Below are 27,145 nucleotides of genomic sequence, written 5' to 3' on the forward strand. Positions count from 1 at the left end.
TCCCCTAACACCCCTAAATCTGGTATTTAGGAGAGCCCTGGCACTAGGAACTCAGATTCTGCCAATCCAAAAGAAAGACTGAAGAGCTGCAAAAACTGAGGAAGAAGCATCTGACTTGGCACCAACCCTGCCGGCCTGTTCGCTTATTCCCGACAATTGTGCAAAAGTCGACTCACTCTGAAAGCTGCTGTGCCTACAAGAACCTGGTGGGACTGCCAGCATGTCTACAAAGACCTAGGAACTCCTGTGGAGTAGTAGAGCTGTTTATCTGAACCCTGCAGGTACCAAATAAATAACTGTGAGGACTTCGTGACCGCATAAACCGGACACTAGCCAGTACTACTGAACTCGCCGCTCCAAGCCTGAGTTAAAGTGAGCCAAGGGTGCCAGCGTGGTTCCCCAGCCCACCTTGGGTTTGCCAGGAGGGGGTCTCCTCGACGCTTCCTACAGCCTCTACCGCCTGAACGGTAGTATCTCTGGTGACGAAAACTCAACACCACAAAGCACTTCAGCACCCGTTGCCTCTGGCCCATTGAAAAGAGTACCAAAGGTGTCCCCACGTCCCCGAGAATTACAAGACCTGAGCCTCCTAGTTGGTTCAGCCTGACTGGAGTCCCAGTCCAAACTTTCAGCTCTTTTTCAACTGGACCGAACCCCATAGGATAATAGTGTGCGCCTGATACTGAACAGCATTTGTGCACCTGCCCGTCCCCCCCCCCCCCCCAGTGCCGCCCGAGGTGATTTGTTGGTGGTGCCTTGGACTTTCCCCAAACTTACCTAAAGTCCAGGAGGTTGGTCCCATAAGTCGCTGTGAGGTTCCCGAATGCAGTGCGTTTCCCCCGTAAGATAACACAGGGCACCACTGCTGAAAAGCACATCTGCACCCGTCCACCCCAGTGCTGCCCGAGGTGACCGGTTAGTGGTGCCTTGGACTTTCCCCATACTTACTTTAAGTCCAAGAGATTGGTTCCATAAGTCGCTGTGAAGTACCTGTATGCAGTGCATGTCTTTCCTCCATGGGATAACATCACCGCTTCAGAAACTGCACTGTCCATTTTTAAAAACGGTAAACATTTGTAACTTAAAACGTACTTACATAATTTTTATGATCTTGGTGCCTAAAGCTATGAAAAGATACTCGTTATTTTTCTAAATTGGCGTGGATCTCCTTATTGACTGTGTGTGTATTGCAGATGTCTAAAACTCCTCTCTGATAAGCCTAGGACTGCTTGACCACACTGCCCCCTAAAAGAGCACCTTGGGATTCCCTGAGCAAGCTCCTGTCCACTCATAAGGGAATACATGGGGGTCCATTAGTATGTCGGGCGGATCGCCACCGCCCGCATGGCGCTGGCGATCCGCCCGACCTAATCACCCGCCTGCCTCCCATTTCCCTAACGCCATAACAGTATGGCGGGGGGTACCGCGGCGGACGGGAAGACCAAAAGGGTTTAATATGGTGGCGGTGTCTGCTAGACAGCGCCATCCATATTTGTATCCAGGCGGGGAGCAGCCTTTCAATGGCGGCGTTGCCGCCACGGAAAGGCATGTGGGAAATCACATTTGGGGGGAGTGGGGGGTACCTATGATACCCCCCTGCATTTGCATGCACAGCGCGGTTCCTGCCACGTTGTGTATGCAAATTCACAACATGCATTTTTGGCATTGCGGCGGGTGATGCTGAAAGCACCGCCCGCTGCAATGTTAAAAATGCAGGATGCGCCCGCCAGTGTGGCGGGCGCATCCTAATCACCCCCAAGGGACCTCCGCACTCATGTCGGGTGGTCCTTTTTTACGTCCGGATGTCCGCCCACCATCCTAATGATGCCCATGCACTCTTTGCAGAGTATTCCTCTTTTTCGTATACCATATAAAGAGCCAGCTTCCTAAACGCCCACCCCTACAAGGAGCTACTTCATAACCTGGTTCCAACAATCTTCTCTCTGATGTCAGACGCACTGCACTGTAAAGCCATCTCTGGGTCCATGGACGCCGCCAGTCTACTGCATTTAGTATGTTTAAAGCAGGAGGTGTGAATCTGAATCAATCCCTTCATTGTGTGCTGCCAGCTGTGCTGCAAGAGATACAAGATGATTCTTTCACTCAGGTCACGGTAGTTCCTATGAGAGATAATGGCAGTTTACAATTTTGCCTGGCCCATCTACAGACCACATTCCTATGTTATCTTTATGGATTTAATGTATTTTTGGACTACCTCTCGATTTATATGTAGACTTAGTTTTTCTCTTATGCCTGCTTGTACTTTACCTATATTGAGCCTCCTTACACCTGGTATGTCTCCTTGACTTCTTCCTAGTTCACACCTCCATTTCCCATGGTGTTTTTTGATTTACCTTTGTAAATTATTTTCTTCGCCAGTAAAGTATTTCTTATTTTTCATCAGTGTACCTGATGCATAAAGTGTCCTTATAGCCTACTGTAGGCACACTGTGTAGGAAAGTGCGCACTCCATTTGGATGAAAAGTTTGCCTTGTCTCTCATTCCCACCTCTAACCTGGTCTTGAGTGTTTTTGGAGCTTTCTGTGGTGGATTCCCCTCTTACTTAATGTTCGAAACTTCTCAAGGTTTTGTATTGAGTTAAAATCTGTGGTTAATATAGTGTCCTCTTCTGCTAATGATTCCGCAGTATATGAAACATTCAGAAAGAATACTTACCATGTCATGAGTGTTGGATTTCATAAAGGTATATTTTTATCATTGGCGAGACAGTGCCCCTCAACTCTGACGTGGGTTTTTGTTAGTGACAGTGCAGGTTTGCGTTGAGATAAATCCTGATAAATGTATGGGAAGGCCTGTTTTGAAATCTTATTCCTTAAAGTTGGGTCTTCAGCAAGCATGCCACAGAAGTCCCCCCTCCATTATCCGCTCCAGTACATTGCTTGTTTTGACCATGGAATGTACCTGCTTCACATTGGTGATCAGGATTGTATGGTGAATGTCCCTTTAGAAAGCAGCCAGAATCATGCTGTGGCTTTACAGCGCTGGCAATAGAAACAAACGCATCGTTACCACATATTCGTTCAGCACGCAAGTCATTACAGTGACTTGCGTGAGGGGGCGTATTGGTGGAATGGAGTTGGTTTTCAAGTCCAACACCTTCCCTACTGTTACGCAGACTGGAGTTGGAATAGTAAATGTTACTATTCCAAAGTCCAGTGTATTCTGTCATGTATTTGCTTTGTAAACCTTATCAGTGTGGGTTCTTGTTTGTTGAACCACATGACTTTGTGGGACGAATTTCTGTCTTGCTTGTACCTGGGCTTTCAATAGTTACTCTATTGTGTTCTCAACGTCTCGATATTTCTCCTTTACTGTTTGATGTTTTCATCAGCTTCACTCTGACTAGTACGTGCTAACGAATTTACTCGGAGCCTGATTTCAATCTGAGTAATGTCCTTAATTGTAGTATTAGTACTGGCTGTTTCCATAGGATGGCAAAGCTATATATTTGCATCCCCTAATCATCTGCTGCAAGCAAATGGTGTCAGTTAAGCTTGATATTGTTTTCATCTTTTATCTCTAGTCTCGATGAATGACTAACATTTATTTGTTTACATTTTTATTTTTACCAGTTTTTCTCAGTAATGCGCCAAGTAATCCATTCCTACTTTTTCTGGGCTATGCTTTACTGGCGTGCAATTTCCCACCTCGCATTCATTACCTTAATTGAGTTGCTGATACTTTGAACATAATTGAAAGCCTTTAGATCTTTAGCTCTTGTTTTGTCTTCCTTCATTTAATGATTATCAAGTGTGCCTATTCATTTCTAAGAATGAACAAGTTGCAAGGCAGACTCACAATTGAGTGCAAGAATCCACCCAGAGTATCTAAAATGAGGAACAGCACAATAACCCAAAAAAAAAAAGTTCAACTCTAATATCTTCTGATCGCTGTTGCACTCAAATTGTGCGTAGAAAAGCCACGTTATAAATTGTGCTAGCACCTCAGTCCCTTATAGACAGCATTCTTTTTATGAAACTAAAGAAAATTGATGAGTGTCAGAGTTAATGGAAATTCAAACCTAGATGATGATTAGTCATTAAACTCATTCCCTGCCCTTTATGTTAAAAAAAGGCAGGCTACCCCGTAGAAATGTCTGAAATGAGCCAGACTTTCTCAAGCTGGCATCTTACCCCACCTCACAATGCAGTAGGGCTCAAGCCAGGCAGAAAGATCTAAGTCAACATAGTCTGTATTAAGTCAGTAAAGCCGCTGTGAGGTGCCCAATAAGGTTATAGCTGTATGACTAAAGCCTGGTGAGTCTACTTGCTAACGGCATGTCTTGCCCACAATTACTAAGTACCAGTCAAATCCTATATTATCCATGCTGTCCCAACACCTGCAAGTATCTCCATTCACCTTCGCTGAAGTAGCATAAATCTAGAAGGTTTCCTCGTCCACCATTGCAAGGGGAGACAGTGGCCGAGCATATGCCCCAGCCATCATCTACAGAACTTTACATGTTCAAAGGGAAATTAGTGTGCATAATGTGGACATTGTACTTTGTGGTAAATGTTTATACTAGTTTAATCTATTCAAAAAGTACGCTTGCCGCAGTTCCTGAGTCTTTAGTGCAAATAGTGCTCTATACTGTATTGCTTATTGTTGCATTGTGAAGGGATCTTACAATTCTTAAGCATCATTGCCTCATCAAAACTCATTCAGAGTGCAATGGCCTTCTCAGCTTGCCATATGTTGACAGGTTGACACAGGAGTGCCTGTGCTTACTATAATAAATTAAGTTTTTCTACTGGGCATCTTTAAGAGGAGAAAATCTGAGCTACACGGTCTTCGTGAATCGTATAGCTAATTGAGAAAAAAACCTTTTTATATTTTCCAGGATACAGAGTTTCCAGGTGTTGTTGCCCGACCAATTGGAGAATTCCGAAGCAATGCCGATTATCAATATCAGCTTCTGCGCTGTAACGTGGACTTACTGAAAATAATACAGCTAGGGCTTACATTCATGAATGAGCAAGAGGAATATCCCCCAGGAACCTCAACGTGGCAGTTTAATTTTAAATTTAATTTAACGTAAGTGGCATTGTATAACTAAATTGATTTATTTTTGAAGACTAATTTGAGCCATTCATGTCAGCCATTGTGAATATACAAACTGTTTATGATGTTATTTTAAAAGGATGATCTATTTTGTTTCTTAGTTTCTTAAATAATGTAAGGTTAGTGGCAATTTGTATAGAGTTTAAGGACAGGCTGAGAGAAAAGGGCAATAAAAAAGTGGCCACTGTAGACTTGAGCATCATTTCACCTTTATTGCTGTATATTGACACACATGCGTTAATATTGTGTGAAGTGCTTTACAAAACATCCTGAATATGCGAACCATATCACCGGCATTAACGGATCACATCTTCTATTTAAATATTGTTTTTCATCTTTTGAACTGTGGTGTTCGGTTCGTTTCAAGGTGATTTAGGCCCTTTAAGTCAATATCTACTCTGCTACCTTTTTATTTGCTGTAGAAACTTATTTTATGCTTCCAGCTCTATTGCATAGAGTATACTTGTGTGTGGATGCGCTCCTATGTTAAAGACTCAGATTGTTCTGCAAGAAAGATGTAGTGTATTATCCCAGACCAGGTTTGTTAGTTGTTTTGAAGGAAGTAATATTTTGGGCACAAAAAATCTGCTCGCTATGGTGAGCCAGATTTAATCAGGACGGGCTATGGTTAGGGCCTACTTGCACTTTCTGGCGAGCTGAAAATCCTCCAACTTCAGTCACAGAAAGAAAAGTAAATGTAGGATGACAATCTGACTTTTGACCTCGGTCTCTGAAAAACCAAGCAAATGTGACATAAGTGTTGGACTTGGCCCTTTTTGCAGGGTCATCCTTGAACTTTTTGCCTGCCTCCTGTATTTTCTCTGACCTGTTTTTGTTGGTTTTATGAATCTGGGCACTTTACCACTGCTGATCAGTGCTAAAGTGCATATGCTCTCTATTGTAAATTGATATATTGATTAGTGACTCCATGATTGGGTTATTTGATTTACTTGTCAGACCCTAGTACAGTGCACCATGTGTGCCCAGGGCTTGTAAATCAAATGCTGCTGGTGGGCTTGCAGCACTGGGTGTGCCACCCACAGAAGCAGCCTGTAAAGTGCGTCTCAGGTCTGCCATTGCAGAGCCTGTGTGCAGTCTAGTACTGCCATGTCGACTTGGTGAGTACACCCACTTCCCTTTTCTTCATATCAGACACCCCTAAGGTAGGCCCAAGGGCAGGGTGCATTGTAAGTATAAGGTAGGACATGCCCTGGTGTGTGTGGCATGTCCTAATAGTGAATTACAGCCATTTTCATTTTTCACTATTGCAAGGCTACCAGTCCCCATAGGCCAGAATGGGCAGTTTGACTATAACACCTTATAATCCTAACTGACCCAGGGAACATGGTAGAAATTCAAGTTTAGTATGCCTGAACTCCAGAATGATAAAATACATCTTTTAGTGAAGTTGGTTTTAACATTCTGTGTTTGAAAATAACACTTTTAGAAAGTAGGTATTTTCTTACCTAACCATCCAGCCTGCCTCTGCTAGCTTGTGTATTGTGTGTCTTGTTTTGTTAGTGACAGGGGCTGGGGGATTCCAGGAGACTGGGTGAGTCAGCACAGGGCTAAATAGAACCATCTGCATGTAGAGTGGTTGGAGGAGTCCGCACCTGGGACTGAAGAGGGCTGTGCCTGCCTTCCACAATGCTGGCTCCACTTCCTGAGGTGCGTCCGATGTCCCTGGCCCACACTGTCAAAGGAAAGAAGGAGTCCTGTAAACAAAGTGCTCCAGGACTGCACAGAACTGGTTTGGACTAGGTACAGGCCCCTCTGCCTTCAGATGACAAATGATTTAGTAGTATAAATATGGGGACCCAGACCAAAGTTAGAAATGGGGTAGCTTGGCGCGGAGCGGGTAGGCTAAACTCCGAAACAATGTGTAAAGCATCTGCGCAGACCACACTCGCAGGCGACACACTAGGCACACTACAAAAGAGACTCCACACCAGGTTGCGTAAAACTAGTCTTTGTATTAGGAAACCACATTAGAGTCATAATCACAGGCACATATAATGCTGTGCCAACTGGCACGAGGTAGCATTCTTACGGGGGATTATATACAGGGCAGGGCCAATCGGGCCGCTGCCAGAACAATCATGAAGCACCGGGGATAAATGTAAGATCAGCAATAAATGTGTACCAGCCAGTAACTACTGGCAAGCCCATGCACTTAGTAACATCCTATTAGCACAGGGCAGGAACATAAAGCATCGTAACTTTAGAATCGGGTATAGATCACATTTGCCATAGGCCTAGAAAGAAAACATCAGGTTAGGCATAGAAATGCAAAATGCATGATCATACTAGCATTGTCATAAAGGGCCTGTCTCAAACATGACAGTTATGGAGAATCCCAGGAGCATGAATGCAACATCTCTAGACATAACTTACATTATGCATACCCCTATTGGAACGGCATAAAATATGAACATGAAGGCCTCCTCAGCAGGCAGGAAACACATTATGAATTCTCAGGAGGCCTAGAACACATAAGAATGCGGCATAAACAGGTGAGCGTAGAGGCAGTGGCATAGCCCTAAAACATCATGGCATGAATACATTAGGCATTGGAATATGTTAGGCATGACCCTATGACATTAGGCATAACACCACTCCTTAGACAAATAGGCACATTCTGCATCATAACCGCATCAACCGAAGTACATTGTGCATCTCATTAGAGATAGAAACCTTATGTATTCTCATATTCTGATGGGGCAGAGACCATGAGCATTAATCACATCCTTATAAGCATAAAAAGGACATTGTGCATAACCACATTCAGGTGGGGCACAAACCATGAGCATCAAGCATATTATGCATTGGGCATCATCATGGCATAAACATCACTGGCACCAAATAGTAGTACTCTGCATATCATGCTTGTCATCACCAGTAATGCAGTGCACCACAGAAGATTATTATTTGGCAGAGTAGTCTTTGGCGCCACTGCGCCTGGGGAGCCCGCTCTGGGAGTCTAAAAGGAAGCTTTGCCCAGCGCTGCAGCAGTGTAAAAATGAGGCCCACAAGTTACTGGCCAGGTAGTAGTCCCTCTTGAGCCCTCATTGGGCCCTACAACCGCTGTGTGCCCCATTGCAGCTGCCCACTCTGGCGCGGCACAGCTGTGAAGCCCAAAAAGAGTACTGGCTCCACGGTGTACTTTTGAACCCCCTACTCTGGGGCTAGGTATTGAAAATGCCCAAGTAGAGCACTGGCACCCCCGTGCCCTTGGGAGCCCCACTCCAGGGCACTGAAAGAGAAGAAATAATTGGGCCCAACTGAAGAGGGGGAAACGTTGCAGCGGCCCGCACCTGTGGTGCTGCTGTGTGCCCCCCGGGGCACAGTGGCCCGGTCCATGCAGGAGCCCCACAAGGACTCCAAAACAAATGTGGCCCCAATGTTGGAGCGGCCCGCAGTCCCTGCGGAGCCGCTCGGGTCTACAGGCACCGGTTCTGTGCCTCGCTCTCGCCCTTCGGATCAGCCCCACCCACTGGCAGCCTCCACACGCGGATCCGGGACTTCCGATCTTCTTCGGACGTCATCCTGGACCCTTCTCCTCAGCGGCCGGCAGACTCTGCACCTGCACGGGGCACTCCTCCGCTCACGGGGAGCCCCCACCTCCGGAGCGAAGTCTCCGATGTCGTTTGGGCCGTTGGCCATCGTGGGGTAGGCTCCTGCCTGGCTTCCTCTGCCAATGCGGGGCTCTCACCACGCACGGGAGCCCCGCTCAACCATGCGACCACTTCCTGCCTCTACCCCGCCCATGCCAGGCAGCTTGCAGGCCTTCTGGGCCGCCGCGAGCAGCGTGGCGGCTCTCCTCTGGTTCTGGACTCTGGCTGCAGCGGTGATTTTAGCGGTAACACGTGGGGTGGGCACCCGCTACTAAAATATGCATAAAGCGGGGTAGGCACCCGCTAGGGATGAAAAATAAAGCATAGATGCGGGGTGGGCACCCGCTGTTTAAATATGCAAAAATACGACCATAACGCGTGGTGGGCTCCTGCTCTGCTGCAAAAACGCCCACAATGCAGGGGAATTGAAATATAGCGCTCACCAGGCGCTAGGAAGCACCAAAAGCTTCAGGGATGAAAGGTTAGCGCTCCCCTTCTGGCAATCAAGAAAATAGGGCCCACGTAGCACTCAAGTGCAGGCAGGTAAGCACAGTCAATCCAAATATGGCGCTCCCCAGGCGCTAGACAGCAGGCAAGCTAGAATTGCAGCGCTCACGAGGCGCTAGGGGCCAGGAGCGCACAGTCCATGCAGGGCGAGATCAGTAGGGCAGCTCACCAAAAATGAAGCAGCAGTTCCTGGGAACAGTCATCCTCCATTAAGATGGCAATCCTCCCAGCGCAGCGGTCTCCACTCCAGCAGAGTCTCTCCTTGGTCCAGTAGAAATGTGGAGGGGCAGAGTCGGGCACAGGGGCCAGCACGCAGGCCCTTGCGGCGGTACCTCCTGGCAGAGTGTCCCCTCCAGACCAAAGTCTAAGCAGACCCCACCACATGGAGTCTCAGCTCCTCTATATATACGCCCCTCACACCCCCCTACTGGCAAAGGCCAGAAGCTTCTGGAAGGCTCTCTGGGGCAACCGGTTTTTGGGGGAGGTGTAGAGCACCTTGTCACTTTGAGAACTAGACCGCCAACCCACCTCAGGCAGGCAGGCCCAAAGCTCACCAAAATGACGACTGTTAAAAGTGACAGTATAAATAAACCTGCGTACTCCATTGCGCAGCATTTATTATTTTCCCTTCAACCATACCAAACATACATACATATTGTGTTTTATTGTAAACCACCAATTTCATGTAAGGAAAAAACTGGGGGGAAGGCAACACAGTTCCATGGTGACCCTGCAAGCAGGGCCAAGTACAACACAGACCCCAAGAATTTAGATCACTTCTGGAACAACAAGACAAACCTCTGCCAAGGACAGGGCTCGAAAAATCCGAAAAATGGTACTAGTCCTGCAGGTCTAGTACCTTGAAAAATCTCCTCGACCTAATTGCAACCTACTTGACCTCCGTCTCTGAAAGCGGAGCAAATGAGACAAGATAACAAAATTTAAAGGCATCTTTATTGCTCATTCGCTTTGTGAGCAATAAAAATGCCTTTAAATCTTGTTATCTTGTCACATTTGCTCTGTTTTCAAAGACGGAGGACAAAAGTTAGTTTGTTTTCCTACTCGTCAGAAAGGGCGAGTAGGACCTAAAAATTGCTCATCCTCATTAATTCTACCTCGCAAATGCGAGCAGGCAAGTGAATTTGTCGAGCCCTGAAGGAGAAGTACCAAGGAAGCTGTAGGAGTTGGACTGCCCCCCCTGCCAGTGTGCTGTGTTGCTGGGTTGGCCTACAGTAGTGTCTTCAGTGCCAAGGAGAGGAGAAGGAACTTTCAAAGAAATGTCATCATCTTGCAGAATATTGCTCCCAAGGGCTTGAACTTGTGCTTGCCTCCTGCTGAAGTCTCGGGGACAAAAGACTTCACCTCCAGCTCCCCTCTGGATTTCCTTGCTGGGAATTCTGTCTGCAGAAGCCTGCGTGTCGCTGGGAGCTGGAAGCGCGACTCAACAAAGAAGGGTGTCGCAGTCGGAGCAGTTGCTGTCGCATCGCCGGAGAAGCGTGTCGCCGCCGCAGAGGTCGACGCCGCATCTCCAGAGAAGCGTGTCTTCGTCAAAGCTGTTACCCGGCGCATCACCGGAGAAGCGTGTTGCCGCCGCAGAGGTAGCCGTCGCATCACCGTAGAAGCGTGTTGCAGGGCCTGTCACGGCTCCAAAGTTACAGAGTTAGCCACACGGCTGCAGGGCGTGCACGCATCATCTTCACGTCGTCGCATCAAGGGCGCCATCTTAAGGCATCGCACCAGATTGTATCATCGCATTGAGGCGCCATCTTGTTGCATCGTAACCGGAATGCAGTACGAGAATCAACGCATCACCTCCTCTCCGGTAAGGACCAAGACGCATCCCCTACTCTGCGCAAGCATTGAGGCGCGACTCATCATCTCCCCCGAAGCAAGGAACCGACGCATCTCCATCCCTGCGAACCTTTTGTCTGTTTTGCGTTACACATCCAGGTACTTTTGTGAGAACTGTCGCATTTATCATCAACTTGAACTAAGTGACTTCTACCATCTTTAAGTGTATTTTGAGTACAGTATTGTGGATTTTTGTCGTTTGTGGTCTTGTGTTAAGTCAATATAAAGAATACTTATTTTTATAAAACCTGTGTGGTGTCCATCTGTAATGTTTTCACTGTATTACTGTGTGGGTTCACAAATGCTTAACACACTGCCTCTGAGATAAGTCTGTCTGCTCATGCCAAGGTACCGAGCGGGTGAGCAGGGTTTATCCAGTAGTGTAATCCCCTTTCTCTGACTTAAAAGAAGGGTCCCTATTTGGTCAAAGGTACCAACCTCTGCCAACTAGAGACCCCCAGTTCTAACAATAAGATTTAATGGCATCTTTATTGCTCACAAAGTGAATGAGCATTAAAGATGCAGTTAAATCTTATCTAGTCACATTTGCTTGGCTTTTAGAGACAGCGATCAAAAGTCAGTTTGTCTTCCAATGTTTACTTTTCTTTCTGTAACTGAAGTAAGAGGATTTTGTTAAGTTAATTGTGTGACAATCGCGTTAAGACTAGTTCACTGTTCAAGTACTTTACAGTTAGGTCAAATAGGTTTTTCAAGTTACTAGACCTGCAGGGCTAGTAAAAATGTTATGATTTTTTGAGCCCTGTGCTATTGATTAAATCTATTACTCAGGATTGACAATGTACCACCTTCATTTTGTTTATGCCTTGATGGGCGTCGGTTTCAGGCATCTAAAATCATCTTCCAGGATTTTTTGTCCTTTGCTTCCTGTTGCACAAAAACATTATTCATCCCCAGCCGCATCACTTTAACATGCAGTGCCATGGGAAAGAGTGCTCTGCACAAGACTGATAATAAGGTAGGTTCGACCTGTTCCTTTCTGTACGGTCAACCCCAAACCTTTTGCCTTCACCCTTTCTGTTTTGCGGAATTGGTTTTCATTGGCTTTAGTGCTCTATGCACTTTCCCACTACTAGTCCGTTCTAAAGTGCTTGTGCTCTCCCCTTTAAACATGGTAAAATTGTCTTGCCCCCAATTGGCACATTTATGTTGCCTTGAGTCCCTAATAAAGTGGTACTACATGTAACCAGGGCCTGTAAATTAAATGCTACTAGTGGGCCTGCAGCATTTATTGTGCCACCCGCTTAAGTACCCATTTTAAACATGTCTCATGCCTGCCATTGCAGCCTGTGTGCAGTTTTAAACTGGCACTTCGACCTGACATAATAAACCTTTTTCCAGACCTAAACACCCCTTTTTAATACACATCACCCCTGTGGTAGACCCTAAACTGCCCATGGTGCAGGGTGCAATGTAATTATAAAGTTGAACATATACTTTTAAGTTTTACGTGTCCTGGTAGTGACAAAAACTCCTAAATTTCTTATTCACTAATGTGTGGTTTACCTGTCCCCTAGGAGAACATGGTGGTTACCTATTATGTTTAATAAGCGATAACTTTTGTTTGGGAGCAGGTAGGAATATCGTGTATTCTTGTATGTTGTCTGAGGACTTTTAGTTTAAAACCTTCTTTAATGGTAAAGCCGGAATTCGGAAAATTCCACTTTTAGAAAATTGCCTTTTTTTATTTTTTTTGTCCTAATGATTTGGTTCCTGCAGCTTGTACCCTGTGGCACATAACTAGATGTAGTTGGCCTGTTTGTATTCCTCCCAGACAGTATCCCAAGAGAGGGCCCAGGTGTTGGCCGAATGGGCCATCTTGACGTGATTGGGAGTGAGGGGGGAGGACAGAGCTATTGCCTACCATACTTGCTCTTCAAGGGCACTGGTCCAGAACACTCAAAAAAATCTTCACACTAACCTATTTTGCCCCCAGACAGAGTGGGACCAGGGCAGGGAGGTAGTAAATTCCAGACACGTCTGAAAGGGGAAAACTTCAGAAGCTTCTCCCACTTCCAAGATGGCCCCAGGTATAAAAATAGGACCCTCAGACCCATTCTGGAGTACGCTCCTGGCACTGTGCACACTAAAGAAAGACTGCCCTGCTGTCTGAGAAGGAAGATTGGTGCTGCTCCCTCATTCCAGGCTACTTGAGTGACTGCAAGGGGTAGTTAGATGATCTCTTGTTCTGATCTACAGGGACACAGCAAGCTCCAGAGAACTCCCTGACACTACCCAGCTGACCTGCTGAACTTGACCTGCAACTGGACCGGTCTAAGCCCTGCTGGCCTTTGCTGGAGTGAGTTCCTGAACCCCAAGAGGTGCCTCCGAGGTACGGGAGTAATAAAGAAATCCTGAAGTTTTGGGCTCTTTGCGACCTTGAATGGGCCAGGTTGCGCCAAGGTCTTGCTGCCTGCGCCAACCGCTAACCCGAGTCTCTGGTGAACTAGACTCCGTACTACAGCAAATGCCAGCGACGCAAGTTCTGCTCTTCGTTCTACAACATTAACAGCCTGCGGTGACCGCCTATGTGAAGCTCAGCAACGACTGTACGAGACACCCAACAGGATGTATGTGCTAAAGCAATGACCGTCTGAGACGTCAGAGCTGCTCTTCACGTTACGGCTACAGCCATTCATGATGCTTCCCATGCCAGTTGACCTGAGTTTGTGACTTTAAACCGGTCTCGCACAACCAGACAACAGAGAGTAGCGCTTTGAGGATTTAAGTGCAATGTTTAGCTTAAATCTATGAAATTGCATATTTCCAGTTCTACTGATTAGATTTTTGTAGTTTTGCTGTGAGATAATTAATTATGTTTTACTCTAATTTTCTAAATTAGTGTGGGATTTTTCTTGCGTTATCTTAACTTTGCTATTTGAATGCTGCATAAATACTTACATATTGCCTGACTGCTTTTTTGCCAAGCTACCAGAAGGTTAGGCACAGGTTAATTTAGTGACTTTTATAGTTCAGCCTGATTGTGACTGTTGTTTGAAAGGGGCTTCTGCAGAGGTTGTCCGATGTCTAGTATCCACCTCCAGTTATGATAACTATAGGCCAATGTTATGGCTCAATTTTGCTTCACCCTCGAAGCTGGAGATTGAGGGGCTCAGACCTGTTGTGTCGTCCAAGGCGAACTTGCGTCTCCTAACTATTGAGGGAAAACCAAGGGCTTTAAGGGTGAAGCAAAATTGAGCAGTAACATTTGCCTCTTTGTGGAAACCTGACTCCTTGATTTGTGGACTCTACAGAAGAAATACTGTCCTGCTGCCAGGGTGATGTAAAGTCGCTAAAGTCCAACTCATTACTGTCCACCCTTCTCATTCATGGAACTAAGAGTGTTTCCAGTTCCGATATAAATGGACCTAATTATAAAACCTGATGAGACACCCAGTCTGGAACAAGTGTTCCCTTATCCATGTATCAAAGCCATCAAGAAACATCCTTAGAATATTCATCTAAGAGGTGTAGTTCAAATTGATGACCCCTTGTTTCCTATCCTCTTAAAGATCTGTCTAGGACCCTTTCTCTGGTGCCTGTAATCTGTTTACACCATTCCTGAAATTGTCAAAGCTTTGTTCGCTGATAATATCTAGTGTTTAGGGACCACCACACAACCCCATAGGTAGAGAGGTCCTTTGCCCCAGATTATCCTGCAAGATACCATCCGAAATGATCTTAGTTATTGCTGGCACTTAAAGAAGATGATGAATCCTGCCTGATGCTGATAAAAGAGCCGAGTGTTGGGCTCTGAGTTGAAAAATATAGTGGGAGGATGGGTGGTGGACGATAGCATGTTCAGGGGGATTGTGATGTAGGCATGTAGTGTGGATGGTTGATAGGAATTAGGCAGTTGCTGTTATCCTGCCTGTTCTGTACGAAGATACTCCTTTAAAGGAATCCTAAAATCCTTACCTGCGTGGTGAGTATCTTTTCACCAAGTACAGAGGGATGCTGCCACCGAAGTGCATTTGCCTTTGGCAGCAAAAGCTTACTCCACGGCTCCGCTGATAACAGCCTGCTCTGTCAACAAGGTATGCCATGTGCCGCCTCTCCCAGAGAAACTTTAGACTGCAAGTTACTCTACTACATGCTCTCCTAGGGTAGCACATAGAAGTAGGTTTTAATGGTGTTAGACTTTTTTAGATGATTTTTTTTAAACCATGTTAGAAATGTTCATTTTGTTTTTGTTTCAAACTTGCCTTCTTGCTGTCCTCAAAATATCCTGTGTGATCATTTTAGATAAACTAGGAAACAGGTTCACCCTGTTGTAATAAAGAGTTTTAGTTAAGTGTCTGTTCTTAGTGCTGTGTGTGTGATATTGTGAGGAGCAAAGTAGGTTTGCTGTTACCATTGAGCCCCTAATCCCTTTCCAAGGATTGTTAGTAACCCAAAAGCAATGACTTCGCTTCAACTTTGCATTGAGTGGGGTTCTGCTGGTTACTACAATAACCTGTCTTTCACATTCAGCACTGGTGCATTAAACTAAGTTCACTTGTGGCTCCCATGGGTGGGAAAGCTAACCTTGTAGAACTATGCCAGAGTCTTAGTTTACACAATCAGGGGAACTGCTCTGCTTTCTGAGAAGGCAGACTGTACCTGTTTGGTGTGGCATCTGTTGAGCTCCTTTTTGAAGAAGAGGAGAAATCCTGAAGTTTTGGGCTGTTAGCGACTGCAAGCGATGCAAAAGATCTTGCCGACTGCCAACATGAAGCTCCGATGAACTCGACTCTTCACGATACAGCAATTGCCAGCGACGACCGGCATCACAAGATCCGCACTTCGCACTACAGTATCTGCAGACCTTGGTGACTGCCATCACCAAACCATGACCTCCCATGACACCAGACAAAATCTCAATGCTACAGCGACGCCCTGCCTGCTCTTTGCACTACAGCAACAACCAGCTTCTACACCCTTCCTGTTCTTCTCAGCATCCTAAACCACAAATGAAACTCTTTGCGCTGGACTATTGAAGGTAACTTTTTTTTTTTTTTAGCTGGACTAACTTAATCCCTTTTTTACAGCCCCTGCTACATCGTGCTCAGCCTGAACTTGTGACTATCACACGGTCTTGCATAACAAGATGGCCAATTGCGAGTGGCACTTTGAGCTTCTAGGCACTATATTGACCTTAAATCTGTGAAATGGCATATCTGTTTCTAATGATTGGATTTTTGTTTGGTGTCAAATTTATTTCATTTAACTCTATTTTTCGAACTTAGTGTAGGATTTATTTGGTGTTGTGTTTTCACTTTATTACTGTTTGTGTGCTGTATAAATACTATACGCATTGCCTGCAAGTTGAACCTGACTACTTTTATGCCTAATTACCAGAGGATTAAATGCATGTTAATTTAGTGAGTTTAGTGAGTTTTGTGGTTTATCCTGACAGTTTCTCATAGTAAGGCATCAATTCCTCAATTGTATTTGGTGCTCCTGTGGGGATTACTTTCACATCCAAAGGACAATTTGTTTCAAAAATAGTGTATTTGCTATGATTTCACTGCTCAAAAGAATTTCCCTAAAATTCATATTTTGTTCTAAGACCGTTAAAAAGAATTCATTTAGCTTGTATGATATTTTTTGTCATTGTGTGTGTGTTTGACTTGTGCAGATTCTATATTTTAGTGGTTTATGTTAAAAATACTTTGCATGAAAAAAATCTAAACTAATGGGAATGCCCTTTTGAGTTGCCGTCTGAGAAATCTGTAATCTACAAAGCACACACTCGAAGTCCTAGCTTCCACCCTAATTCACGACTAAGCATATGTGCTGTTTAGGAAAGCCTAGGCAGTGTGCATAAGCTGTCTTGGAGACATAGTGTATGCGGTCTGTGGGCTTTGAACACGCCCAGTCCTTTCAATTGGTTGTTTCGTCTGCATTTCTAAATTCCTTTGGTTTCGTTGGTGAATAATTAACATTTGGCCTGTCTTTTGGCTGTCTGGTTCTGCCCTGGAGGTGGCCCATGCTACAGCGATCCTTTCGCTTTGGCTATATGTTTATTTTCAGCACACTACTTTTTAATTTATTTAGCTTTGATTGCACCTTTCCTTCCCATCCCGCCACCCACACCATTTACTGTGTGCCTCTGGTCACCCGGTCAGTGGTGTGAAGTGAATTGCTCCTGTGCCATTTATTGCTTGTATCTTCCTGTTAATGTGGGACAGAGAACAGCAGAATGCTGTAAAAAGAACGCCCTGTACTCCTCTGTATCTTCTATCTAATTCTTTAAGTGCATAGAGAAGACAAACGGGTAACACATGCAAATGCACTTCCAAATGCAGAGGGGCATAACTATATCTGTAGGACAGGGAGTGTTGTGTTTATTGTGTATTTCGTCCTCTCTCATGTGCATGTGTCGAGTGGAGCGTTGTGCATGGCCAGTGTAGTTTGCCAGGGACAGAAATCACAGAATTATGATCTACTGCCTGAGGGTCTGCCGTGTTTCAGGTGTTGGTGAGTTTAAGTCCCGGCTTAGCCATTTAGCATACTGTGTGATAATGGGCAAGTTATGTAATCCGACGAAGATGCTATCTTCATCTTAACACATACATGCAGCAGATTACTGCTAATGGAGGTTCCTGGTTCCACCAGTCCCCTCCCACCTAGGCCAGTGTGGCCAGAGTTTGTGAGTTTATTAAAGCCTCTCTGCCTGTCTGGGATAGCTGGGGCTCTGTGAAGCACGAGGACCCGGGAATAGCGGAGGCCCTCACAGCCTTAGGCAGCAAGTTGAGGCAGTGTTTAAATAAAGCATACTGCAGTCGCCTTCGGCAAACCTTTGCTCGTCCATGCCAACTCGCCCATGCCAGGACACCTTGTCCGTGCTGAGGCTCCTCGCTATAGTTATGCCCTGCAACCCCACCAACACACACATTCCCACCCCTCATTCCAGCCCCCCCTACTCCAACAAAGGAACACTGCCGTGCTGGCCAATAGCTTCTTTCAAAGCTACCAGACCTCCACGCCCCATCTTACATTTTAACCATCTCCCTCTGGCAGACTCCCTCCACCCCCCCTCAATTTATACGAAGTAGCCTCACCTTTTCATAAACATGTGCCTCATTGCCCCGCTTTGTTTCCATCTTATCTGAACCAGCGTTGATAACTTTGTACCATTCTCCTGGACTCAACTACAGTGTTTCACTACCTTCCATTACGGGCCCACATACATCTCAAATAAACCCAGAAATCAAAACTATCTTTCAAAGATGACCACCAACCACAGATATAGGTTAAACTAGTCTGCAATTTGTTAAAAAAAATATTTAGCTGACAAAGGTACATTTAAAGTGACAGTACCTTTTAGATTATGCCATCATACTGAGCTCCTCTCGTGAGTACAACAGCTTCACCTGTGTAAAGGGTATATAGGCGGAGGTATGTCCCTGGTTTGAGAGTCCTTTGCAGATTCATTACGTTTTAACACATACAGTAAACCTGCTATTATCCACAGACTTTTTAGGTCGTCTTTGGAAAATATGCAGAACCTCATTTTTTAGGTCTCGCCTAGAAAATGTCTTATTGGTTTTAAGACTGCTCAAAATTATTCAGTAATGTCCTATTGGTTATATAGAAGATAACAAAAATGCTTAACACTTTTTTATTATTACTCTTCAACATGCTGCATAGCACCGATGCTGCCCTACAGTATAACTTATACATTGGCAAAGCCAATAGCTCTGGCTAAACACGTGTAAGGTCGAAAAAGCGAGACCTATTGGCTATGCCAATAATGTTTTAATTTAAAAAAAAAAATTGTAAACCTTTCCTTGAGTGCTAAAACTACATAGATTAAATAGGGTTCAAATTCCGTGATGTACAAAGCGTTCACACTTTATTCAAAGGTGAGATTATTTGCAAACGCCTTTGGAAATAGCATAAATAACTGTATTTATTTACATACAAAAGGTGGTCGTGCAAGAAGATTTCAGTTCTAACATTATAGTGCTGACCATGGTGGTCCTGGTTTGGAAAAGTGTGATAGCTACTAAAACGGGGAAATGGCCTGCTTGCCAGTTTTGAAAGCTGCAGTTATTGTGTTGCAGATCTGTTTTTGTGCCATACTTTCCATACCTCCTAATTTCTCACTTAATTTGTGTGAATAAACAGCGTTTTGTACTAGACTTGCATAAATACAAACTAACACGATCCTACCCTTAATAAATAGATCAGTAAGTGGATCTAAAGTTGGAGAATGGAAGACAGATATCCTAGTTAGATCACAGTTGCTAAATACATCTTGGGGACATCCAGAAAGCTTCCCTGGGAATGCATTCTGCCTGTTGCTTACCATTGGCTTTGTGATTTGTAACTCACATTTTCTGGCTTTCTATTTACTCGCTTTATTTGTTTTAGGCTATCCAGGTTTAGTTTGTTCCTCCCAAGGAGTTAAGCTTTTTCACACTACCTCTCCTTGTATTCTTCCACGAGTGCTCCTTTCCGTAAATAGGCCTGTAAATCTTGTTCTTAACTTGTTACATTTGCTGTGCATTCAAAGACTGCGGTCCAATGACAGGCTCTGTCTTCCAAGGGAGCTTGGTGTTTACTTTTCTTTCTCTAACTTCAAAGTGAGAGGATTTATGTGGCAATCTTGCTGGATACTGGGGACATGAAAGGTCTTTTTTCTAACACACAATAACATTTAAATGAACTGTGCAAGTATGTCACAATTAGCAAAGCACAAATGAAGTAAATGTTTGGTTCATTCAGAAGCGTGCTGGAAACAAATACTTTAATATGATCAGAACAGTCAATAAACAAGGTGATGCCATTCCAACATATTGTTTGTGCGCTGTATAGTTTTATTAGTAAAAGTACTCCACTCTAATCTATGTCACTGCACTCTGACACTCTACTCTGCAACCCTGCAGTTTATGCTTGTGAACTCTATGCCACTCTACTCTGTACTACTGCATTATGTGCCAGTGTTCTCTGGCACTGTACACTGCATCCCTCCAGTCTAAGCTACTGAACTTTGTAGCACTCTATGCCACTGCACTCGACTGCACCATACTCTACTCTGCACCACTCTAATCTGCACAAATTGATGCAATTACACTCTATACCACCCTATTCTGCACCTCTTTACTGTATGTCACTCCACAACGCTGCATTGTACGCTGCTGAATTCTATTCCTCTGCACTTTAAGCCACTATACTCTGCAACAATTTATACCATTCCACTATACTGTACGCCACTCTATCCCATTCCAGTCTGCCACCAAATACACAACACTCTGAGCCATTGTACTCTGCCACTCAATACACAACACTTTACACCATTCCACTCTGCCACTCAATACACAACACTGTATGTTATTCCACTCTACAACACTCCACTCTCCTCTACGCCACTAACTTTTAGCCATGCTGAACAACAGCCATGCTGATATACAACATGGCTAAAACACATTGGCAAAGTGAATAGCTTTTGCATAGGCGAGTCCTATTGGCTTTGCCAGTGCTTGTTTGTATGCTGTGACTCGTTCTCATCACTATCTGCCACTGGACAAATGGATCTGTGAAAGGTGTAACTTGTCAAGAATGTGACTTCAGAGTATATACTATAGGCTTGTATTTGGCAAGACAATACAGCAGATTGCCTGGACACAGATTCTTAATATCGATTAAATTGTTTTATCTTTCGTGTGGGGGGGGGGACTTTATCTCTACATATATGCCACTCTTATAGGACGTCAAATGGAAATGCTACTTTAAGCACTGTGCTTCAACTATTGTCTGAAGTTAATATTGCTTATTTCTGAAATTAGGTTTAATAAGTGATGTATTTTCATTGTGTATAGTAGTTTCAGTGTAGCCTTTAGTATCTTCTACCATTGTTTGACTTTTCTTTTTTTTTTAAATTGGTTTATGCAGAATGGGAAAATGGTAACGGATTGTTAAAAAAAAATTCTTAGGTGATATGTAATATCGTTTTCTGTTTCTGTAATAGGGAGGACATGTATGCACAGGATTCTATAGAGTTGCTAACCTCATCGGGTATTCAATTTAAGAAACATGAAGATGAAGGAATTGAAGCTCTGCATTTTGCTGAGGTGCTAATGACATCAGGAGTGATATTATGTGAAGGGGTGAAGTGGCTTTCGTTTCATAGGTAAATCCTTTTTTTTTTTTTTTTGTGTAGGTTTTTATTTTGATGGTTTTTTTGTAAATGCTTTTTTTAATTTGGACTGCTGTGGATGTTTTTACCATGTTCCTGCTTGCTTTTCTGTCTTGGTGGTTTGCTCTTTGCTTTTTACTTGCCCTGAAGTTCTTTAACCTAGACGTGTTTCCAAAGAGTTGAAGTAGAGCTGTACTGGTCCCTTTGCTTTATGCCTGAAAGCAAGTTGACAGCGTAAAATAGATCTTTTCAGCTATTATAAAATAGCGTGAAGAAGCATGTCCCTCCCTAATGTTACCCTTTGCACCTCTTGCATCCAGTCCCTGCTTTCTCAGTTTGGAATATTGCTATTGCAGCACAAACCATATTTGACATGATTGGGTTCGCAATGAGGCATTTTTTTCCTCCGTTTAAATAGGTTATTAGCAATATCATTGCCTTTAATGATGCACTGTAATATTGAACCAAATCCCTATATTCCCCACTCCTCAATGCACTATTCAGACAGTGTTTTTCTGTCCAGTTTAGAAGCATGCTTGGCCACCACAGAGTTTCTAATGGATTTTTAGACTGGTGGTGTGATGAATGCTTTTTTTTCTAGGCTTGTTGTGTGTACTACTCACCCCCGTCTAGCTGCATCGTGGTAGTGTGCGGCATCTTCTATATTGTAGAAAGGCATACAAACCTGGGCTCTCTGAGCAACCTGTTCTCTTTAGGTCCCTCAGTCTGATGGAATCTTGCAGTTCTACCCTTTGTTTGGTCAACTGTTTGAAACGGGTAACGTAAAGTAACTTGCAAAACGTATTGGTAATAATTATCTTGGGAAAGAATACCAGGTTGGTAGCACAGCAGTTGGCTGTGGTCTAACCCTCTGAATCTGAGCTTGTTAATGCACAAGTAATTATTTTACTGGGGTTAAACAATAATGGAATGTAGATCTGTGGTGGGATGAAACCGTGTTGTATGGTTCCTACAAATTTAGTAGGACTGTGTATTAGGTCAACAAAACTTAACAATATTAAAAAAAAAAAGTCTACTCATATTATCAGTAAATGTTGGTTCAGCTAGCTCACAGTACCTCATCTAAACTCCTAAACCTCCAAAGTTCAAAATGCTGTGGGTAACCTCGAACATGACCACTCTAATTTACAAGGAATTCGTAGAAACAGATCTAACCCTTTTTTACGGTCACTTTAGCATGCCCAAAGTTTTACAAAGAAAACGGGTAACACATTTTCAAATGTTTATTGAAAAGATCTCATCTTTGTAAGTAAAACATGATCTGCGATTAGATTATTAGACAGATGAGACATATCAATGTTATATGCATCTGATAGAGATTACTAGTTGCAGATTCCTTAACGTAGAATTATCCCCAGGCGTGAGACTGGACCCGGAAAACTTTCTTGCCTCGCGACTCCACCCCGACGTCCTCCGCGGGCGTGACGTCAGCGAGGTCACGTAAGCCCCACCCCGGCGCGCCAACGTCAGTTTTCTTCTTTTACGCGTGCAACGCGGATCCGGCTTGTGTCCTGGCCTGTTCAGGCCTTCTTTTCTCGTTTTTCTTGGGTACAGTGTGCGAATGCCTTCGGACTTTAAAATGTGCTCGTCTTGCGCGCGCCAGATGTCGGCGATTAACCCTCACCCCATCTGTATGTGGTGTTTGGGGGAGCACCACGACTCCACGGATTGTGAGGCGTGTCAGCAGATGAAGCTGAAGTCCCGGCGGGAGCGCTGGATGAAGATCCTGTCTGCACGGATGTCCAGGTCGGCGGCGGCGCTGCGTCCGTCCCCCGTGGACGACTTCAAGAACTGCCGCCTTAGTCTCCGACATCGTCCCTCTCCCAGGCCGCAAGGGCATCACTCACCTGTTGGTAAGTGTCACAGTTTGTCCCCGAGGCCCGGTCTCCGGCCTGTTGGGGGCGTGGGTTCTCGGTGGGTGGTGCGGTCTGCGCGTCGCCATCCTATCCTCCGTTCCCTGGCGCGGGGGCGACCAGAGCCCAGATGGAGGCCTATGCGGCGGCCTTGCAGGCCTCTTAGGCTCTTCCATGTCCTCCTTCACTTCCTGGGACTTCTGCGGGTCCCTTGTCGCGTGTGGGGGCTCCTGCGCCGGCGGCCCCGGCGCCGACTGGTTCGGATCCAGGTTCGGAGGATGTGGGTCCGTCGGGGTGCGGCCCTTCGGGGTTCCCTCCTTCGGACCCTGGTGCCTCTGCTTTGCCGCAAACCCCCGCAGGGGTCCCTGTGGTGTCACGGGATGTTGCAGGGACTCGGGGTGTGTCCTCGAGTCCCCCTCGGCCCTCTGTGGTGACGCCGCTCAGGTGCTGGCAGCTGCTGGCCCTGTCGTGGGGCGTGTCTCCGGGCCCCCCTCGCCCCTCCGCGCAGGCGGCTGACTTTTTGGCGCCGTTCCCTGGTCACCCCAGTTCCGGTCTCCTGCGCCGCAAGTTGTGGCAGAGGTCTTGTCAGCGTCCCCTTCAGCGCTGGTCGATGTTGACCTGACACCGGTCGCGGACTCTACGGCACCGGGTCGTTGAGTCCTCTTCGGACGCTCCCTCTTCCTCAGAGGTTCGGCGCTTGTTGGTCTCGTCTTCTCCGGAGACATACCGCAGCGTCGTGGAGTTTTCCCTGGCGTCTTCCAAAGACGGCTCATCGGCATCGCCGCGCCCACAGTCTTCGCATGAAGGGCCTCCAGGTTCCCCATTCCTCGGCCACTCCTCCTCCTCCTCCTCCTCCTCCTCTTTTTCATACTTGGCCTTTCCTTCCTCCGATTGGCCTGGGGGACGGCCCACCGAGGAACTGCTTTCCCCTCCACGGGGCCCTACGGAGGCCGGTGCTGCTTTTGCTCAGGCTGTTTCCACGGCGGCGGGGATCTTGCACATGGGCGATCCAGCTGCCCATTTCCCCATTTCCCCACAGATCATTTTCTGTAAGTCCTCCATCGGGGTTATGGGGGTAGGGAGCTGCTTCTTCCCTTTGAGGCTTTGCTTCACACGTCTCTTTTGGGGGCTTTGGGGCGGCCCGCCACGGGGGACCCAGTGCCCCAGCCGCTTCTGCACTGCCACCTTTCTGCACCGCATGACCCTGTCTGTCTTTCACTCCACCCCTCTACCTGGTGCCCTCTTTTGCAGACTGCCTTTCCCCTCCCTGCCATCGTTGTTGTCCCCTCCGTCACTCGAGGCCCGCTGGTTGGATTCCTGGGGGCGCAATATCTTCGCCTCCACCGGTGTGGCTTTGCGGGCCCTTAACACTCTTTGTGTTTTGCCAAGGGCCACTTCTTGCTTGTGGGACTCTGCAGAGTCCCTTATCTCTGCCGCTTCTCAGTAGGGTGCCTGTGTTGATCTGAGGCACCATGTGTTGGATGGCCGGGAGCTGGCGTCCTTTATTCTTCGCTCGGCTCTGGACGTTTCGGAGGTGCTTGGTCGTACCATGGCTACTTCTGTGGTCCTTCGTAGCCATCCCTGGATAGTGTGTTCCCGGAGAACGTGAGGGAACGGTTGGTGGACCTTCCTTTTGATGGCGTTCTTTTGTTCCACGCCCCTGCGGATTCTGCCATTCAGAAGTTTCTTGCGGGGCTTCGCCCTCCTCCTACTCAGTGACCTGTGAGTCGTTCTGTGTTAGCGAGGTGTTCTTCCGTTGTTGTACTGGGGCCTTGTGCAGAGTAGCTCCGGTTGTGTGTTCTATGTGGTTCATATGCCTTCGGGTCATTTTGTTAGGACTTTGGTGCTGTTGGCTGCTGGTCCGGCCCCCTTTTTTGACTTGTGGTTTTGGCTGTTGGTAAGCCGTGTAGGCCTTCTGTCTTTTCATTATTGGCTGATTGGCAAGCCATCTGCGGTTTTTTTCTCCGCAGGATCTTCTGTTTGTCCTCTGCTGCGGAAACTTTTTCCTAAGAGGGTTCCCATGTTCTGGGCCGTAACATGCCCTATGTGGGGTAATGGTAGCTATTATATAGCTTTATCATGTGCTGGGAAGGGGTAGTCGTCCTTCGCACTTCTTCTCTCTGTGGCGTCACGGTATGTCACGAGTGCGAACTTCCTGATGGTGGTTTTGGAGTGGCTTGCGTTGCGCCCCAGGCCTTCCGTCTCCTGGATCGCTGTGTTGCTGGTCTTGTCCGGCCTGCTGTCTACGGCTTTCCGTTGTCGCGGTTTTGCGCTTCTCTTCTTCTTTCTTTCTCCCTAGTTCCTCTTCCTTCGGGGGTCAGTGTGTGCAGGCCCCTCTCGTGGGGCGTGTCCTGGCCCTTCTTGGCCCCTCCTGGCCTCTGCCTTCGGCTGAGATCTAGTTGGTCCTGGGTGCACTGTTCAGTGGTGTTGTCTGCTGCTGGCTGTCATGGCAGTACATGCCTGTTTGTTCTGCTACACCATTGTGGCCTTTGATGTGTTCTCTTGTGCCTTTCTTCTTCCGTCTGCACTTTAGGCGGTGCAGCCGTCCCTGCCTTGTCCGCTGCTTACGTCTGGGGTGTGTTCAGCTCTCTTCTGTCACTGTCTGTGTTTCTTCAGGGGGGCCCTGCCTCCGGTTCTACCTCTTCTCCCTAGGGGTTGAGGTGGTCCTTGTGTTCCTTGAGGCTTTTCGGGTGCTGTCTGCCCCTGCTGGGTTTTGGGCTGTTCTCCCTTGGTGGAGCTTAGGATATCCTGGCCTTTCCCTTCTTGTCCCTGAGACATGTCCCCTGCTGGGGCTCTGTGTCTCTCTGGGTGGGGAGGTTCTCTCGCAGGCCCTCCTCCCTTCTGGGTATGGCTAGGGTATCTATTCTACATTAAGGAATCTGCGGCTAGTAGTCTCTATCAGATGTACAAGTTACTTAACTTCGGTCACAATGTATCTGGTAGAGGCGGTTCTAGCCGCAGATTCCTTCACGATCCACCCTTCCTCCCCGTTCTGCGAGGACCCTCTGCTTGGGTTTCTGCAGTCGCCTCCCTCTAGGTGGCTTGTCTTCGTTTTTCTTCCGGTCAGGCTTTCCTCTAGCTGGTTTCCCTCCAGCGTGAGTGTCTACTTTTTGCTCTTCCCTCTGTGGTTAGTGTTTCTGGTTCCCTACCGGTCTTCTTCGTTACGGGTTCTTTTACCTGTCCTTTGACCCTCCTACTCCTTTCAGGGGTTGTGGCCCTCCTTGACAGTGTAGTCTGCAGATGGGTTACCTGTCCTTTGACCTCTGGATCCATTCATGGGTTATGGCCCTCCTTGACACTGTGGTCTGTGGATAGATTATCTGTCCTTTGACTTCCTGCTCCTTTCAGGAGGTATGGCCATCCTTGGCTGTGTAGTCTGGGGATGACTTGCTGTTGCTCGTCTGTACCGGACTTGTGGCCTTTCCCTTTGTGGTTGTCATTGCATACTCTCTCTATCTCTCTCTCTCTTTCTGTCACAGCGCTTTCACATGCTTGTTCCTCCAGGATGGCTCTTGCCTTGGCTTGCAAGGTGGTTCCGCGGAGTGGTGCATTGCGCTTTTCTTGCTATGGCTTCGCTGCTGTGGTCTTCTGGTGCTTTACTGCCACCTGGTGTTTTCGTCTTGGCTTGCACAGTAGTTCCTCCGAGTGGTGCTCTGCTCTTTTCCTGCTCTGGCCTGCTGCTATCGCCTTCTTGTGCTCGATGCCGTCTGGTGATGTTTCTCACATTTTTGTTTCTCTCTCCATTTCGTTTCTCTCTCCATTTCGTTTCTCTGTTTTTTTTGCACACTGTTCCCATGCTCTTCTCAGTTTTGTTGTGATGGCTCCGCGTTGTGGCGCGGAAAAGTTCTCCGAAGCAAACTGACGTCAGCGCGCCGGGGTGGGGCTTATGTGACCTCGCTGACGCCACGCCCGCGTAGGACGTCGGGGCGGAGTTGCGAGGTGACGCCCTCTGGCGCTCCGAGATGCTGGCCAAGAAAATTTTCAGGGTCCAGTATCACGCCTGGGGATAATTCTACGTTAAGGAATCTGCGGCTAAGTAACTTGTACAATATTAGAATGGTGAAAAACACAAA

General features: G+C 46.4%; 1 protein-coding gene across 4 annotated transcripts in view; it reads left to right on the forward strand.

The window, feature by feature from the left end:
- Window positions 1-27,145, forward strand: part of CNOT7 (CCR4-NOT transcription complex subunit 7) — a 232,883-nt gene that overhangs the window by 66,647 nt on the left and 139,091 nt on the right. For all 4 annotated transcript variants that reach the window (XM_085642014.1, XM_085642015.1, XM_085642016.1 and 1 more), the window contains exons 3-4: window positions 4,862-5,055; window positions 21,031-21,192. In XM_085642014.1, the coding sequence (XP_085498140.1) occupies window positions 4,862-5,055; window positions 21,031-21,192 (356 nt within the window). The remainder of the gene's footprint in view (window positions 1-4,861; window positions 5,056-21,030; window positions 21,193-27,145) is intronic.

The sequence above is a fragment of the Triturus cristatus genome, chromosome 2_2 (assembly GCF_964204655.1).
Source record: "Triturus cristatus chromosome 2_2, aTriCri1.1, whole genome shotgun sequence".
NCBI classification, from domain to species: domain Eukaryota; kingdom Metazoa; phylum Chordata; class Amphibia; order Caudata; family Salamandridae; genus Triturus; species Triturus cristatus.